The sequence below is a fragment of the Mandrillus leucophaeus genome, unplaced genomic scaffold (genome assembly GCF_000951045.1).
Source record: "Mandrillus leucophaeus isolate KB7577 unplaced genomic scaffold, Mleu.le_1.0 Scaffold72, whole genome shotgun sequence".
NCBI classification, from domain to species: Eukaryota; Metazoa; Chordata; class Mammalia; order Primates; family Cercopithecidae; genus Mandrillus; species Mandrillus leucophaeus.
In genome coordinates, this window is record NW_012107808.1 from 4,675,916 (window position 1) to 4,693,108 (window position 17,193).

The 17,193-nt window shown below is 44.7% G+C and overlaps 1 protein-coding gene across 1 annotated transcript in view; it reads right to left on the bottom strand.

Moving 5' to 3' along the window:
* Positions 1 to 17,193, bottom strand: part of ASAP2 (ArfGAP with SH3 domain, ankyrin repeat and PH domain 2) — a 175,623-nt gene that overhangs the window by 41,587 nt on the left and 116,843 nt on the right. Inside the window, exons 13-16 of the mRNA XM_011965316.1 lie at positions 13,830 to 13,878; positions 13,580 to 13,746; positions 11,061 to 11,194; positions 1,600 to 1,694 (exon numbers count right to left, since the gene is read on the bottom strand). Of these exons, the coding sequence (XP_011820706.1) occupies positions 1,600 to 1,694; positions 11,061 to 11,194; positions 13,580 to 13,746; positions 13,830 to 13,878 (445 nt within the window). The remainder of the gene's footprint in view (positions 1 to 1,599; positions 1,695 to 11,060; positions 11,195 to 13,579; positions 13,747 to 13,829; positions 13,879 to 17,193) is intronic.

Below are 17,193 nucleotides of genomic sequence, written 5' to 3' on the forward strand. Positions count from 1 at the left end.
AGGCCGAGGCGAGCAGATCATGAGGTCAGGAGTTTGAGACCAGCCTGACCAACATGATGAAACCCTGTCTCTACTAAAGATACAAAAAATTAGCTAGGTGTGGTGGCATGCGCCTGTAATCCCACCTACTCAGGAGGCTGAGGCGGGAGAAGCACTTGAACCCGGGAGGCAGAGGTTGCAGTGAGCCAAGACCGCGTCATTGCACTCCAGCCTGGGCGAGAAGGTGAGACTCCATCTCGAAGGGAAAAAAAAAAAATCTCAATGATCTGCCTTTACAAAGGGCCCCTACACTAACGGCCCTTTGTGAAACCGCCTTAAAGACATTGTTCACTGTTGCTCACTGTCCTTTGGGAAGACTCATGTCATTAATTCTGTTTCAGTCTTATTCCACAGAAAATGCTGTTTCTGTAAATGAATTTTAAATATTTTTTCTTATCGCACATTTTTCATTTTTCTTTGTCCTTCCAGGACATGGTGACCCAGTCTCGCCACTCAAATGCAGGTGATCTGTCAACTGGCCCAGTGGTCTCTCTCCTTCCGTCTGTTTCACTTTGCATCGTAACAAAACCACACACATCCCCCTACAGACATAAGAGCCATCATACTAAACAGAGCTGAAGTCTAAGGCGGGCAGGACACCCACTGCCCGAACCCATTGGTCTCCCTATCCACCTCTTCTCGAAGACTAGCGTGACGTGGCCACTGACACTCTGATAAGACAGGCAAGAATATTCCCTGTTGTAGCTTTGCACCGAGAGACACAAAAGCTTCTCCACTGGCCTGGCACGGTGCCTCACGCCTGTAATCCCAGCACTTTGGGAGGCTGCGGTGAGTGGATCACCTGAGGTCAGGAGTTCGAGTCCAGCCTGGCCAACATGGTGAAACTCCGTCTCTACTAAAAATATAAAAATTAGCCGTGTATGGTGGCAAGTGCCTGTAATCACAGCTACTTGGGAGGCTGAGACAGGAGAATCGCTTGAACCTGGGAGGCAGAGGTTGCAGTGGGCCAAGGTTGTGCCACTACACTCCAGCTTGGGTAACAAGAGTGAAACTCTATCTCCAGAAAAAAAAAAAAAAGCTTCTCCATCAAGTTTTGTATCAACAGTAACACAAATACTTTTTGAAGGAAATAAAACATTCCACATTTGCAAGGATGCAAGGACGTTGGCAAGGAGGCAGCTACATAACCACGTATCTACCACAACCAGCCATCTCGGTGGCTCAGGATTATGCAGCAGAGAGACCAAGATGAGGAAGTGATTCAACAGGACAAACGGCAGAGGTGAAAAGTCCAGGGTGTTCCACCCACCAGTGGCGAGTGAGGTTCTCTACACACCCCATGCACACACGCACAGCATGGGCGAAACCTGCCTGCTTTTGGCTTCTACCTAAAAAAATTTCTATTTGGTCACCCAAAAGGTTAAAGTGACTAAATTTCCATTTGGTCACCTAAAAGGTTAAAGTGACCAACTCAGGCTGATTTATTCCCCAAAGAAGCAAGGACTGATGCACCCAAAACTTCTTATTCCCCTGCCTCCCGGGGCTCAGGCAAAGGCAAATCTTTACTCAGCAAATGAGAATAACCAGTCCCATACTTACATGTCACTGCCTGGGTTGGGTTTGACAGAGTCCTCAGCTGGTAGGCAACATTCCATGATCTCATTAAAGCCTGCATTCCCAATATTCTTGGCAAGCTGCAAAAAATGAAAGTCTATTTCAGGATACTCAATTATTAATACATTCTACTGCTACACTTTACCCATCCCCATCTGATGATTTATTTAATGGCCACTAAGAAATAGAGCAATAAAGTGGTTTGCCTTTAATGAAGATGGACAAAACCCAAAGCCCAAAGGTACCCATAAAATTAAAGATAAGAAGCGGCATGCCTATCATACAGGTGCATTGTCATAAAACGCGCTCTGGATAGAGTACAGATAGAGAGAGGGAGAACCAGTAACTTGGTCCAATGTGAATTTCCATCCTTACCCACTCCTCCCAAAGACCTGTGCCTCAACCAAAGTGACTCTATTTCACATCCTCAAACAACCTTCACTTATGCCAGCTATGAGGTAGTTCTGGTAGAGCAAAGCGGCACTGGGCCAGTAAAGCCAAGACTTAGGTTCAAATCACAGCTCCATCACCGGCTGTGTGACCACAGGTAAGTCAGTTTCCATGAGTGGCAGAGTTTTCATCAGTAAAATGGGATGATACCTACACTTCTGGGTTGTAATAATGATAAAAATGGATAAAATTTAGGTGAAAACAGTAAACTAAAGCACTAAAAATGTATTAGCTCCAGATGTAAGGTCTTTACTTGCCAATCAATCAATCTTCTGACATGTTAAACATTAAATTAACACATTCTTTTTTTTTTTTTTGGAGACAGGGTCTCGCTCTGTTGCCCAGGCCGAAGTGCAGTGGCCAGATCATGGCTTAATGCAACCTTGACCTCCCCAGGCTCAGGTGACCCTCCTACCTCAGGTTCTCAAGCAGCTGGGACTATAGGCACATGCCACCACACCCAGCTGATTTTTGTTTTTGTAGAGATGGGGTTTTGCCATGTAGCCCAGGATGGTCTCGAACTCCTGGGCTCAAGCAATCCGGCCACCTCAGCCTCCCAAAGTGCTGGGATTACAGGTGTGAGCCACCGCGCCCGGCCAGCTCAGATTCTTAAACGTTTAATGAAACAATGAAAGAGAGCACCAAGCTCAGTGCTTTGAGAAAACGTATTCATTTCCATGTTGTGCTGGGGAGTCAGTGATGCTTGTGATATTTCTGCTCTCTACTGATTATGCAGGCAGGCCAGGAGCGGTGGCTCATACCTGTATTCCTACCACTTTGGGAGGCCAAGGTGGGTGCATCGCCTGAGCTCCGGTGTTCGAGACTAGCCTGGACAACACGGTGAAACCCTGTCTCTAGTAAAATACAAAAGAAATTAGCCAGGCATGGCAGCGTGTGCCTGTAGTCCCAGCTACTCGGGAGGCTGAGACAGGCGAATTGCTTGAATCCAGGAGGCGGAAGTTGCAGTGAGCCAAGATCACACCACTGGACTCCAGCCTGGGTGACAGCAAGACTCTGTCTCTACAAAAAAAATTTAAAAAAAAAATTTTTTTTTTTTTAAATTATGCAGGCAAAGGAGCTAACAGAGATGCTTTGGGAGAGGCTGCTGCAGCCTGAAATCGGGTCTATCTCTTGGGAGGAACTGACTGAAGAAGCAGCCCAAGAGGTCTGGGTTAGATACACTGGAACTTCCTGGTGGCAAATAACATCAACCAGTGAAATGGGCTAGTGGGGCTAGTGGAGAATGCAGACGCAATTTTTTAAACAACAAAAGAATTATGCGAGGTAGCCTAATACTTGGATGATGAGCTTTCCTAATTCAACCTGGCCCTTGACAAGTGGAGAAAGCTTTTTCTAGGCGGCCCAAAGCAGCATAAAACATTAACCAACTCCACCTCCTTGCTCAGTCCTGGCTCTGGCACCTCAAGCCATCAGTCAGGAGGCAAAAGGCTGGAGTCTGCGTTGCAATTTTCCCAGGGACAACAGAATGGTCAGTTGGCATACCACTTAAGGTGACAGGTACCTATGCGCCAGGAAGCTAATGCCCTGTGAAGGGTTTCTCAGGCAGCTGCTGTCAGATCCAGCACTGAACCCCAATGTCAGAGCCCCTGGTTTATAGCCAGGCATCATACAATCCAAGGGGGACACTGTCCCCAGGTGAGCACAATGGCTTTCCCAAGTTAAGTGACAAAAATCACTGTGGCCCCCTCTGCGAGCCAGGGGCCAACCACCCTGACGCCTCACAGTCTGTGTTAAGCAGATGGGGGTGGGGAGATGGGAGGAGGAGAATTCCCCAGGAATTGAAGAACTGCTTCCCTTCTGCTTGGACTTGGCTGGTTAACTGAGAGACAGCTGGTCCAGGGAGCCACCGCATCCATGTGTCACACTCACCCAAAGCTAGAGAAACGTGCTACCTTGCAGTTCTGCCAAGTTCCAGTTTACGTTTCAGCCCACAGAGAACTCCTCTGGACCCATCAACAAAAGAAAAGCATTTGCAAATGGAGGCTGCAGGTGCCAGCAGGACAGGCAGGCAGAAGCCAGGGGGGCAGGAAGGTGGGTGTCGACCTGAGCCCTGGCATCTCCTGCTTCTCACTGGTACCCAGAAGGAATTTGCGGGCTGCACTGAGGCAGAAATTGAGCCAGACTGGATGGAGGAGAGGAAGAAGCGTTTAAGTTCTGTATCACCCAGGGCAGGGCAGCTCAGCTCAGCCCCTCGCCCTTCCTGTGGCCTCAAGAACACAATCTGAGCCCCTCGTCTGTGCTGGGCACGGGGCATGAGGCACCCTCCTGCTCTACGGCAGCTCACTTGAACAAGACAGCGATGAGTTAATAAGCAGCCCTGGAAAAGAAGTTCATGCTGAGCACTACGAGGATGGTGGCGCCAGGCCCAGATGAGCAGAGCAGTCACTTGGCCAGGAGGCCCCTTTCCTTGGCACTCACCAAGCAGGGGAGTCATGTGTGGGCGTCCCCTCCCTGATGGCAACGCCCAGGACAGGGACACAGAATCACACACCGGGTACATCCTTAGCACCTACCTGAGCAGGGCCCACTGAGCCAAAATGAGACTTTAGGTTTTATCTGGACGTTGTTTTGAGAGTTTGGTGTGGGGCAGGGAAACCTCCTGTCCCGTTTTCATGTCTCCACAGGGAAGGACAACAATGGTGTGACATTCCTCTCTGACTCACCCCAGGAGAGGAACAGGCAAGTGAGAGAAACCAGACTTCCCTGACCACTGAGCTCAGGAGGAGACCCCAAGGTCAGCTCCTCCCTGATGTTAATTGGGCCCCTTGGATCCCCAAAGGGTGGAGGGCCTGGAGAGTGCGATCCAGCTCTAAAGTGCAAAGGGTAAAAGCCCAGGTAAGGGAAGGGGCTTGACCAAACTGCTGCCTCCAAAGCAGAGAGCACAAAAGGCCACTCTGGTGTGCAGGGAAAAAGTTTACATATGATGTCTTTACCTCACCCTTTAAAAGTTCTATTTTTGATGTAGTTTACAAAGTATATATTTCTTAGTAAGTGTAGGTACATCATATGTAAGTAAGTATATGCTTTGCCGCTCAATTTTTTCTGACAGAGTTTGTGGTTTAAAAAATGTTCAGAATCCTGGCTTTAAAAAAAGAGGCTGGAACACAGGCTCTGGAGTCTAATAGTTGGAGTGTAAATCCTACACTGGGTAAGTTTCTTAACTTCTCTGGCCTTTTTTTAAAAATGGAGCTCTCCATTTAGGTTATATATTATAATGTACGTAGAACACCTACAACAATGCCTGAAGCATAACAGTTCCTTCGTAGATGACCATTGATAGTCAATGTCTTGTTGCCCTAAGCAATTGCTTTTAGTATCTGGGTGGCACATTTCAGTCCTAGGTGAACTAACAACAGTTATAAGTCGTAAGTTCTTGGTCTTTGAGGAGCTTTCCTCTCCATATGCTCTTCAGATCAGACTGTGTGTTGACCCGCTTTAACATTTGACAGCTTATTAACAACCTTATGAGAACAGAAATAGAAGAAAGTCAAGAAACAGAAAGTTGAGTCAGTAAATATTTGGTAAGGTTCTTGATGCTTTTTTAAAATTTTGATTTTTTTTGTTTTGTTCTGAGACAGGGTCTTACTCTGTTACCCAGGCTGGGGAGCGGTGGCACAATCTCAGTTCACTATAGCCAACCTCCTAGGCTTTAGGTGATTCTCCCACCTCAGCCTCCCTAGTAGCTAGGACCACAGACATGTACCATCATGCTCAGCCAATTTGGGTATTTTTTTTTTTTTTGTAGAGATGGGGTTTCGCCATGTGACCCAGGTTGGTCTTGAACTCATGGGCTCAAGCGATCTGCCTGCCTCAGCCTCCCAAAGTGCTGGAACTATAGGTGTGAACCACTGCGCCTGGTCTCGTAAGATTTTTAAATTACTGACTCAAATTCAATTTCAGAATATCAAGAATTCCTTTGTTAACTTCATGTGTGATAGTGAAATTGATCATGATAGTAGTACCCTAGTACCAATGATACTGTTTTTCATATGACCTGAAAAATCAAAGCTGAAATCATGATCTTCTACATTAAGAAGGAAATTTATCTTTTTAAAATTTGTGTTTCCCAGTAAGTTTTTCCCAAAGTAGGTTTGCTTTAGAATCTAAAGACACTAAGCTGGTATGTGCTACAGTAGTTAAGATGACATGATTCCTCAGAACTAATACTTCAGTTATGCAATTTCCATTCCACTGGATAAGAAGTAATGCTAGGCTGCACACGGTTCACACCTATAATCCCGGGACTTTGGGAAGCCGAGGCCAGAAGACCACTTAAGCCCAGGAATTCCAGATTAGCCTGGCCAATATAGTGAGATCCTATCTCTATGGAAAAATTTTAAAAAATTAGCTGGGCGTGGTGGCACATGCCGAAAGTCCCAGCTACCCAGAAGGATTGCATGAGCCTGGGAGGTAGAGGTTGCCTACAAATGACCAACAGGTATATGTATGAAAAAGTATACATCATTAATCATACAAATCATCAGGGAAATGCAAATTAAAACCACAGTCATCTCACACTGTTAGAATGGGGCTTTTATCAAAAAGACAAAAGATAACAAGTGTTGGCAGGGATGTAGAGAAAAGCGAAGCCTTGCACACCGGGTGGGAAGGTAAATTATTATAATACAACCATTATAGAAAATGGTATGGAGGTTCCTCAAAAAACTAAAACGAGAACCACCATATAACCCACTTCTGGGTATTTACCCAAAAGATCTGAAATCAGTTTGTTGAAGACATGTCTTCACCATCTTGTTTATTGCAGTACTATTCACAATAGTCGAGATAAGAGAATCAACCTAAATGCCACCAATGGACGAATGGATTTTAAAAATGTGGTATATATACATAATGGAATACTATTCGACCTGAAAAAAAGAAGGACCTTCTGTCATTTGTGACAACATGGATGAACCTGAAGGACATTATGCTAAGTGAAATATGCCAGGCAAAGGAAGAAAAATTCTGCAGATCTCATTTATATGCAAAATCCAAAAAACGTGAACTCATAGAAGTAGAGAGTAGAAACTATGGATACCAGGGGTTGGGCATCTTGGTCAAAGCATACAAAATTTCAGTTAGGATGAATAAATTCTAGGGATCTAGTGTACAGCATGGTGACTCTAGTTAATAATAATGTACTATATACTTGAAAATTTTGTTTTGAGACAGTCTCACTCTGTTGCCCAGGCTGGAGTGCAGTGGCAAGATCACAGTTCACAGTAGCCTCAACTTCCTGGATGCTCAGGTGATCCTCCTGCCTCAGCCTCCCAAGTAGCTGGGACCACAGGTGCTTGCCACCACTCCCAGCTAATTTTAAAAAATTATTTGTAGAGATGGAGGTCTCACTATGTTGGTCAGGCTGGTCTCAAACTCCCGGACTCAAGCAATCTTCTCACCTCAGCCTCCCAAAGTACTGGGATTACAGGCACCAGCCACCACACCAGGCTCAAGAGAGTAGATTTTAAGTGTTCTCACCATAAAACATAAGCATGTGAGGTGACAGGTGCGTTAACTAGCTTGATTTAGTCACACACAATGTATACAATATACTAAAACATCACGTTGTACACCATAAATACATACAATAAAAAATTTAAAAAATAAAATCCCTTGTTGTCACAGCATGTCACCCTGAAACGGGCTGTCCTATTTACCCAAAAGAGAAGAGATGCTACTCCTGTGAGACTGCACCCACCACTCTCCTTTCACAAGGCACCAAGGGGCCTAATGAACACTTGCTATACAAGAAAACACACTTCAGCGAGCAAGTCAGCCGTGGCCCTGCATGTCATGCAACTCTGAATTAAAAAGGTTCGTAAGAACAGACTACAAGCACAGACCATGCGTGGCCTCCCTGGGGGTTCACATGTTGGCACATGGGGACCACTTTCCTGAAAGAATTTTGTTAAAGGAGATAACAATGATAGCTAATTCTTTATGGTTCTTAACGGTGTGTCAGATACATTCTAAATATACACACACTCACACACACGCAGAGAAAGAGGTAAAAAGACTTCAGGAAATCCTTCATCCCAGTACCTGATTGTCTAAGCAAAATAAAACAAACAACCTGGGTACTTTTAAAAGGCTTGAGGCCAACCACAGTGGCTCACACCTGTAATCCCAGCATTTTGGGAGGCCAAGGCAGGAGGATCGCTTGAGCCCAGGAGTTCGAGACCAGCCTGGACGTGGCTACCAAAAATACAAAAATACATCTCTACCAAAAATACAAAAATTAGCCAGGCGTGGTAGCACTTGCCTGTAGTCTCAGCTACTGAGGAGGCTGAGGTGGGAGGATTGCTTGAACCCAGGAGGCAGAGGCTGCAGTGAGCTTGCAGTGAGCTAAGACTGCACTACTGGACTCTAGCCTGGGCCATGGAGTGAGACCCTGTCTCAAAAAAAAAAAAAGAAGCCTTGAAATTTCCAAGCTTTGCCAATGAATACTAACACCTGACACCCTACGTACTGCTTAACCAAAGGGCTAAGGAATGAGGTTTACAGCCACAACATCATGACCACACTCCTAGCACACAACAAATGAATCAGGGGAGCCGTGAGGAGATGTCCACCTCCTGTGAACCGCAGAGGACCAGCCAGAGCGCAGGGCAAGCAGAGTTGAAGGGAGTAAATCCTACACAATTCACTGCTGTCTCTCCTTTTCCTGATAACCACTGAGGAAAAAAGGCTTGGGTAAGGAAGAGTTTAAAACTCTGGGAGCAATTCGATTTTGAAAATATCTGCAGACATAGATTAAGCAGGCACTGGCTGATTTCTCATTGTGGGTGACAGCCAACCAAACTTTAAACTCCTATAAGAATGCAGATGGAGGCTCTGGGAGACAGAAATGGAGAATTTAATTAGGCATAAGAAGTCACCTCATCATTTCATCAAGACAGGACAACATATTCCTTTCACCTTTCTTTGGCGTTTTCTTCTTTAGTAGGAATTCAGGTCTCATGAAGAACACGAAATTTCTGAGACACATTTAAGAAATTGTAACAGATGGTGGGGTCAGGCTCCTACTAGCTCATAACAGTCAACTGTTAAAATTTCAGGAATTTTGCTAGCCAACTGCTAAACACTGCTACTATTAAAAATTATACTATATAAACTCATAATTATGTTATATTAATAACTAAGGTATATACTCAAAACTCATCATTTGCTAATTATACTACATTTTACTATTATCCATGTTCATGAAGTTATTTACATCCACTGTGTTGCATGGTGAATGTACTATATAATGAACATCTTTTTCCAACTTCACATTTAGTAATTCACATGGGTAGCTTGAAATTGGCCATTGTGGGAGTATTTACACCACGAGAACAGGCAGGTTGCAAACCAGGGTTCTTTTTTCTCCAGAGTTGACTGTTAAACATTTGTTGGGGATGGTAATAGGGAAGGATAGTAGAGATGTTTAAATGTTTATCACACAGCAAGACAACCCACTAAAATGCCAATTTGTGTCCCAGGCTCCTCTAAGGTTTAAGTGTGAGGTCTGGAATTAGATTAAAGAGGCCTATACCCCAGATCTGTCACCTTAAAAGCTTCATAACCCTAGGCATATTGAAACATTCTAAGCCTCAGTTTCCTCCTCTGTAAAATGGGGATAATATACCAAGGCCATCAGGTTGTTACTGGAGATCAAATGAGCCTAGTATATATAAAGTGGTCTGCAAAACACATAGTACAAAATCAACAATTACTACTTCATCATAAATCACTTAACACTTCCCATTGTTTTAAGAAAATCAGTAGAAGAAATAACTGCCATAGTTCATCACTGTTTACTGAGAAGTACTTTGTGCTTCTTTGAAAATGTACCATGACAATCTCCAATCTATGCCATCATCAGTTATCCAAGAGATGCCACATGTACATCTGTTTACCTCTCCAAGATGTAGGTCACGTGCATTATTACATGAACAATAATTGCCGTATGTAACCAGTAAGGCACTGCTTGGAGTTCCTTAGTTTTAAACTTTAAGTGAGTCTAGCTTAGTTTTAAACTTTAAGTAACTAAGGATGTTACTAACTAGGCTGCTAGGATCCACTGTAGTTTCTCCCAACTCTGTCTTTCAAGACCATAAAGGCATTCCTGGAAAGGTTTGACAAGAGAGTTCAAAATGCATTCGAAGTTCAGACACACTGGATTCGAAGTCATCAATAAGACTGATGGCCCCTTGAGAGGAACATGGTCTACAACTATTGATTTTCTGTCACGACTATTGCTCTTGACATTAAATTCCCTACATGTAAACTTTTAAATTCAACATTAAAATCAATAGCAATCAATATCTACTTACTGTTTACTGTCAACACTCAGCTGTCCCAGGAGAGAATTCAAGAACTGCTTTCTAGGGAAGACAGTCACGAAAGCTCATGTGTCAGGTGGCCAGAAGCATAACCTGTCTGATGGACCTTGTGGGACCATAGTCTCGATACTCTGAAAGCCACTTCACAGAAAATGCTTCAGTCTCCTCCTATCTCTATCACATGGTTTAAGCGTTATCACTGAACCAAGAATGAAAGACTTATGAAACAAAGGCGGTAAAAATGAAGACCAGTATGTGCCCCCAAGGGGGACAATCTGGGGTAGGGAAAAGTCGGAGGCTTGAGGCAAGCTGTCACCACAGCCTTGTCAGAAATTCCACATCTGTCTAATGGATGGGGTGAGCTGGCCTGTGTCACCATCTTATTCCATTTCTGCAGAACCTCACACCACTCTCAATGCTGTTTTGGTTTCACTCCTCTTTATTCATTTAAGAATAAAGTTTTGCAACAAGAAGTGCCCTCAACCACCAGTAGCTAAAAATGAAGAATTATCAATGAGTTTCTAATTATCCAAACCCATTTGGTAATATATCAACAATCACTAGCTTACCAAAATGGATTAGAATGCCAAAAGTAAAACTTAGCTTACAGCTCATTTGTTTCCAATCTCAAAACAAGGATTTAAAAATTACCAGCAGCTCAGACGTTCCCAGTACATCTAAGGTCAGGGACTGCATCCTGGAGTAATGAACCCCCAGCTCTCGGTGGATTCCGGAACACTCGATGCAGGTCAGGATGCCCAGGTTGGTGGAAAGCCATGTAGGATCTGCCAAAGAGAAGAGGGCAGATTTGAGCTTCCAGTCAAAAAGAAGGTCAGGAGTCACAACTTTCTTCCTGCATAGTTACTGAACAAGGAGTTCTGAGCATGAGCATTTTCTGATCCTTAACACAGCTGGAAACTTTGTCCATAATTACCAGCAATTTACATGCAATACCCACATATGCACACATCTACTCTCCCTCTTCTTCCCTCTCTCTCCATCTCCCCATCCTTCCATTCGTGTGACAGATGCTGTGTGTGCAAAAATAAATAGGACGCACTCCAGTGACCAAGGGCTCCTCAATGGCTGGTCATGAAAACAGACCACGCCCATCACCAGCTTGGTCACACTAGCAGAATGGAGCAAGAGGAAAACAATGAGACCAGCCAAAGTCTACTAGTAAAAGGGGAATAGGCTTAAAACATTCGCTTCTATAGATGCTGATAACAACAGAGAACGTACTATGTACATAGGATATGCTGTGTTCAGCACACTGGTAGTAGCAACAATAGTTTGCATTAAGAGCTTCAGAAATCACAGAGCACTTTTGTATCAAATCTAAGAGCCCCATGAGATGGCCAGGGCAGGGATTTTTATCTCATTATACGGCAGAGACAGTTTCACAATGCTCAGGCTCGAGGTTGCCAGGGAGTGCAGAGCAGACCGTGGCCCTGCCTCTACCTGCGTTCAAAGCCACAGCTCGGCTCCTCACTAACATGCCCCTACCATCAGTTTAGAACATGATAAGCACCCACAAAATGCCTGACAGATGAATGGGAATTTGCTAAAAATGGGAAATTAAAAAGATGTCCTTGAGTACATCATGCAACCCATAAACACAATTCTCTTCAGAATTGTTTGTTACCCTCAGAAACTCACGGTAGGTAAATATCGCAACTTTAGTCAGTAGGCAATGATGAAGTTATTTTTTAAATGTTCAAGTTATTAAAAATGTTATCCACGTTGGAAAACCTTTTTGGCATCTGCGTCTGCGCTTGTGTAGGACGACTCCACTGTATCCACGTGCTTTGGGGAGGCACAAGCATCCATTTAGGTGACTCTACATCATTTTTCTATTACCCACACTGTCTTGGCATTTTAAAATAATGAGTACATACTTTGAGCTCTTTATCAAAGTGTATGAAAAACCCAAATCGCAAACTGTCTTTACCCTTTCTCAAGACAGACCATGATTCACTACTTATCAACCCCTACCTCATCTGCTGCCAAAAAGGTATTTTCATTTTTTTGTTTGTTTGTTTGATACAGTCTCGTTCAATCGTCCAGGCTGGAGTGCAGTGGCATGATCTCAGCTCACTGCAACCTCCGCCTCCTGGATTCAAGTGATTCTCCTGCCTCAGTCTCCTAAGTAGCTGGGACTACATGTGCGCACTACCACGACAGGCTAATTATGGTATTTTTAATAGAGACGAGCTTTCACTATGTTGGCCAGGCTGGTCTCGAACTCCTGACCTCAAGTGATCCGCCCACCACAGTCTTCCAAAGTGCTGGGATTACAGGCATGAGCCACTGCACCCAGCCAGTTTTTTTTTTTTCTTTTTAATGGGTCCAAGGCCAAATACAGTCTTCAGGGTCATGGGAACCTAAGGGTACTTCTCAACTGCCCACTCTACTTCAGTTGTGTTTGGTTTTTTAAGAAAAATTGTCATATAATTAGAGGAATGAAAAGGGGACCGACCATTCTAGCCAAGCCTCCATCTTTTTCATTTTATAAATGTTCAGAAAATGCACCTGTGTAGTCCCCCGACCCCCCACCCCCACCATTCTGTCTCAATTAGAGTAAATTCCTTAAACCACATCCTACTATAAAGCCCCTAATATGCTTTATTAAAATGTAAAAATAAAATCTTATTTCACAGAATGTGTCAGCTAAAAGGGACCTGTCCCTTCAGTTTACAGACAGGACAATCGATGTTTAACAAAGCAAGTGGCTCTCCCAGGGTCACAGAGCCAGACAGCAGCTTAAAGCTACTTCAGAAGTTCTGCAAAGTAGGATAAAGGGAGAAGAGAGCAGATTCCAAGCAAGGAAGCCCAGACACATGCAGCCTCTCAGCCCACATGACCTTGAGTTCCCCCTCACTGTACCCTTCAGTTTTCATTTCTCAAAAAGCATTTCAATCTTTGCAGCTCTGTCAAACCCTCTTTACTCAGTCCTGCTCTGGGGCCTGGCAGGCAAACGTCTTCCCACCCCCTCTCCCCTGCCGCGGTCTGCACAGTTCATTAAGCATTTGTGTAATGGGATGAACTCAGGCTGAGCTGCACTTAATTTTGTGTTTGAAATGAAAGTGAAAATCAATGAATGGATTCTGTGAATCAGAATGGGATTTAAATGTCCCAGAGCCCAGGGTTGGGTGGGGTCCCTGGGTCACCTGGTGCCCCACAGTCACAGCAAACATCATTGCCCGTCATCCTCTGCACTTCTGAGATGATCTCCTTTGTCAGTTCTTGGACGATGTTATTTTCTCCAGTATTGTCATCCCCCTTAAATGCGTTGTTTAAAGCTTCTTCTTTGCTATTTTGCAGCACAGACATCCATCTAGAAAAACAAGAGCGACGTTGTGTTAAATCCCACAAACAACAGGTAAGTCCAGCCCAAAGTCCCACCACCATGTAACTTACATTTGACATTCCTGTTCATCTTCGGCTTGGAAGTGGTAAGTTCTGTCATCTGCATAGCAAGAGGAATTTCAACTGTGAGCCCAGACAGCAATCCATACACAATTCCAAAAGAAAGTGGTTTCTAATTAGCCTCTGGAATAATCTTAGCTCTCTGTTAGGAAATACTGATTTGTATAAAATCAGGCACTCCCTCGTATCCTCCAACTGTCTGCCTTCACTAACAATGGCATTGGAATGCAAAATAAACCTGCCCTTTCCCTCATTCAAGTTTTAAAAGATGCCGCTTCTAAAAACTGAAGCTATTCCATGAAAACCATCACTATCCTCTCAATTGCTTCATTTTAACTCACTACAGAGTTGGCCCCCAAAAAGTAATTGTTAAAGCCCTTCCAATAATAAAAATCTTTTTTGAAAAGAGTATCTTAGAAGTTTTCTGGCTTTCTTAGAAAAAGATTAGTATAAGAAATTCTAAGAATAATATGCTTTGAGAATCGACTACTAGAAATACAGCTAAATCAGGAGGAGAGTGTTAAATAATGGTCGAATATAAAATTCTACACTCACATATTGCTGGCGTCAGCACCGTTTTACAAGTGTTTCGCCAGGCTGTGGACCTCTGTGTGTGTGCAGCAGGGAGGCGGCTGTGTGGGATGTGGCAGCATCACTTCTGTGCTGCTCTTGCCAAAAACATATAACCTCAATCCACTCACGAGAAAACACTACAGAAATCCAAATGAAGCGGAGTCTGACCAAAACACAGGTCAACACTCTTTAAGAAAGTATCACGAAAAACGAGTGAAGACTACAGAACCGATACAGACCGCAAAAGACCAGGATAAAATCACAACTAAATGTCACGTGGGGTCCTGGATGGAATTCTAGAGCAGAAAAAGGACATTTGGGGGAAAATCTGAGTAAGATTTTTAGTTAACAGCATTAAACCAATGTTTCCTGGTTTTGATAACTATATAAATATGATTGGATAACAATCTACCATGGACTCCTGGATAACTGTATTAAGATGTTAACAGAAGGGAAAGCTGGGAGAGGGATATATGGATATTTTCAGTCTAAAACCAAAGCAAAAAATAAAATTAGATTTAATAAAGAAAAGCGGGGGTGGGGGAACCCAGCTTTTGCAGATGGCAGAATGATGACAAGTACCGATTCTGTTCTTAGGGAAACACAACGAACATCTGTGCTCCTAAAAATGAGTGGACACGTCACCTCTCTCTGGTGTTTACTCCTGAAAGCACATTGGTTCTCAGAACAACTCTTGGTAAGTGACTGGGTGAGGGCTGAAGCCTAGAGAGGCTAAGCTGCAAAAATCAAGCATAGCCAGCAGCAGAACTTGGTTCCTGGACTTCTGGCCCCACCCTTTCTACAACACCATGGCATCTTTCTCTCTCTCTCTTTTTTTTTTTTTTTTTGAGACAGAGTCTCACTCTGTTGCCCGGGCTGGAGTGGAGTGGTGCAAATGTGCAGTACATGGCTCGCTGCAGCCTTGATCTCCCAGGCTCAGGCTATCTTCCCACCTCAGCCTCCCAAAGTACTGAGATTACAGGTGTGGGCCACTGCACCTGGCCAATTTCTGCATTCTGACGTGTAAAAACTGCAGAAGCAGGAGGCAAACCTCTGAGGAAAAACTTCAAGCAAGAATCCCCTCTACTATACTCTTTAAAGATGCTACAAATAAGCAGACAGCTTCTAGCAGCTTCAGCTGTGAGGGAGAAGAGCAGGAGGAGACTGAGGGGGCAATTGGAGCACTCAGGTGCTGGTGGCCAGCGAAGGGCAGCTTCCAGCCGGGGCTCTGGCTCTACTGGCTTCTAACCTGCCGTGTGGACCTGGAAGGTCATTGACTCCCTCTGGCTCCATCCTACTCAGGGGACTCACTTGGGTCACCTCAAAATTCTCCTATTCTTTCCATCCTGCCCAGGGTGCTGGTGGGGTTTGCGGATGGCTCCGGACTTGAATTTGCTACAAGTGGGGTCAGTCTGCAGGCAATGGATTGGATGAGCTCCCAGAAAGGCTGGCCTTGCCACAGAATCATCCTCCTAGAAGAGCCTATGCCCGTTTACATCTTTTTCTTTTTTAAAAGTGACAAGGTCTCCCTCTGTTACCCAGGGTGGAGTGCAGTGGCACAATCACAGCTCACTGCAGCCTCAAATTCCTGGAGTCAAGTGATCCCCCTACCTCAGCCTCCTAAGTAGCTCGGACTATAGGTGTGAGCCACTGCCCCCAGCCCCAATTCCACCTTCATGAGAATGGGAAGCCCCTGTTTAGGGGCAAGGATGGTAAAGGAGCATCTTGTAGGAAGTAACTGCAACCAGCCAGTCAGTCTATTGCTCTTCTGAGTTCTCTGGGCAGATTCCAAGATGAACTGACCAGATGAGGGGGAGGAGGAATGGGTGACCACGCGGTGCCTGGCAGACGCACACAGAAAATATCACCCTCACTGCCTCAATGCATGTGCCTCCACTTGACTTCCCCAACTGCCCAAATGTCTTTTTTTTTAGACAGTCTTGCTGTGTTGTCCAAGCTGGAGTGCAATGGCACGATCACAACTCATTGCAACTTCAACCTCCTGGGCTCAAGCGATCCTCCCATCTCAGCCCCCGAGTAGCTGGGACCAAAGGCACGTGCCACCGTACTCAGCTATTTTTAAATTTTTTGTAGGAGGTCTTGCTATGTTGCCCAGTCTGGTCTTAAACTCCTGGCCTCAAGCAATCCTCCCATCTTGGCCTCCCAAAGTGCTTGCATTACAGGCGTGAGCCACTGCCTGGCCCACCCAAATATCTTGAGAGTTCAAAAGCATCTTGGTGATGCTTATCCCATGAGGCTGGTCAGGAAGCAGAGGAGGAATCTGAGAGGGGTGAAGACAGATGCTCCTGAATCAGCCAGAACCAGGCCCTGACCCCATGTCCCTCACGTTCTCAAGATATTCATCAAATCACGGCTTACACTGAAGCCAGGTTTACCGTAATGACTTTCTGGGGTGTCTGGCCAGTTTTCAACCCAAACCTATACAGCTCTGCACAAAGCATTTTCACTACAGATACTCATAGGGAAGGCACCTTTTGAAAACTCGCTGAGGATAAAGAATTAGCATGACTGGAATTCATTTTACCCACTGGAAGACAAGCAGGGAAGGAGGAGGGATGAGAGCTCTTTTCAAAGACAACAACGGACTCTCGCAAACTCATGACACTGCCCCCAACTGTGCTCAGCAAGCCTTTCTGGGCATCAGAGGCCACAAGTCCTTCCTGAAGATGTTTAAATGCATCAGGCTGCAGCAAAGACACTGGCAGGATCTTGGTAAATATCAGTTGGCCACAGAGCTTGTGTGTGGCCAGATTCACAGAGG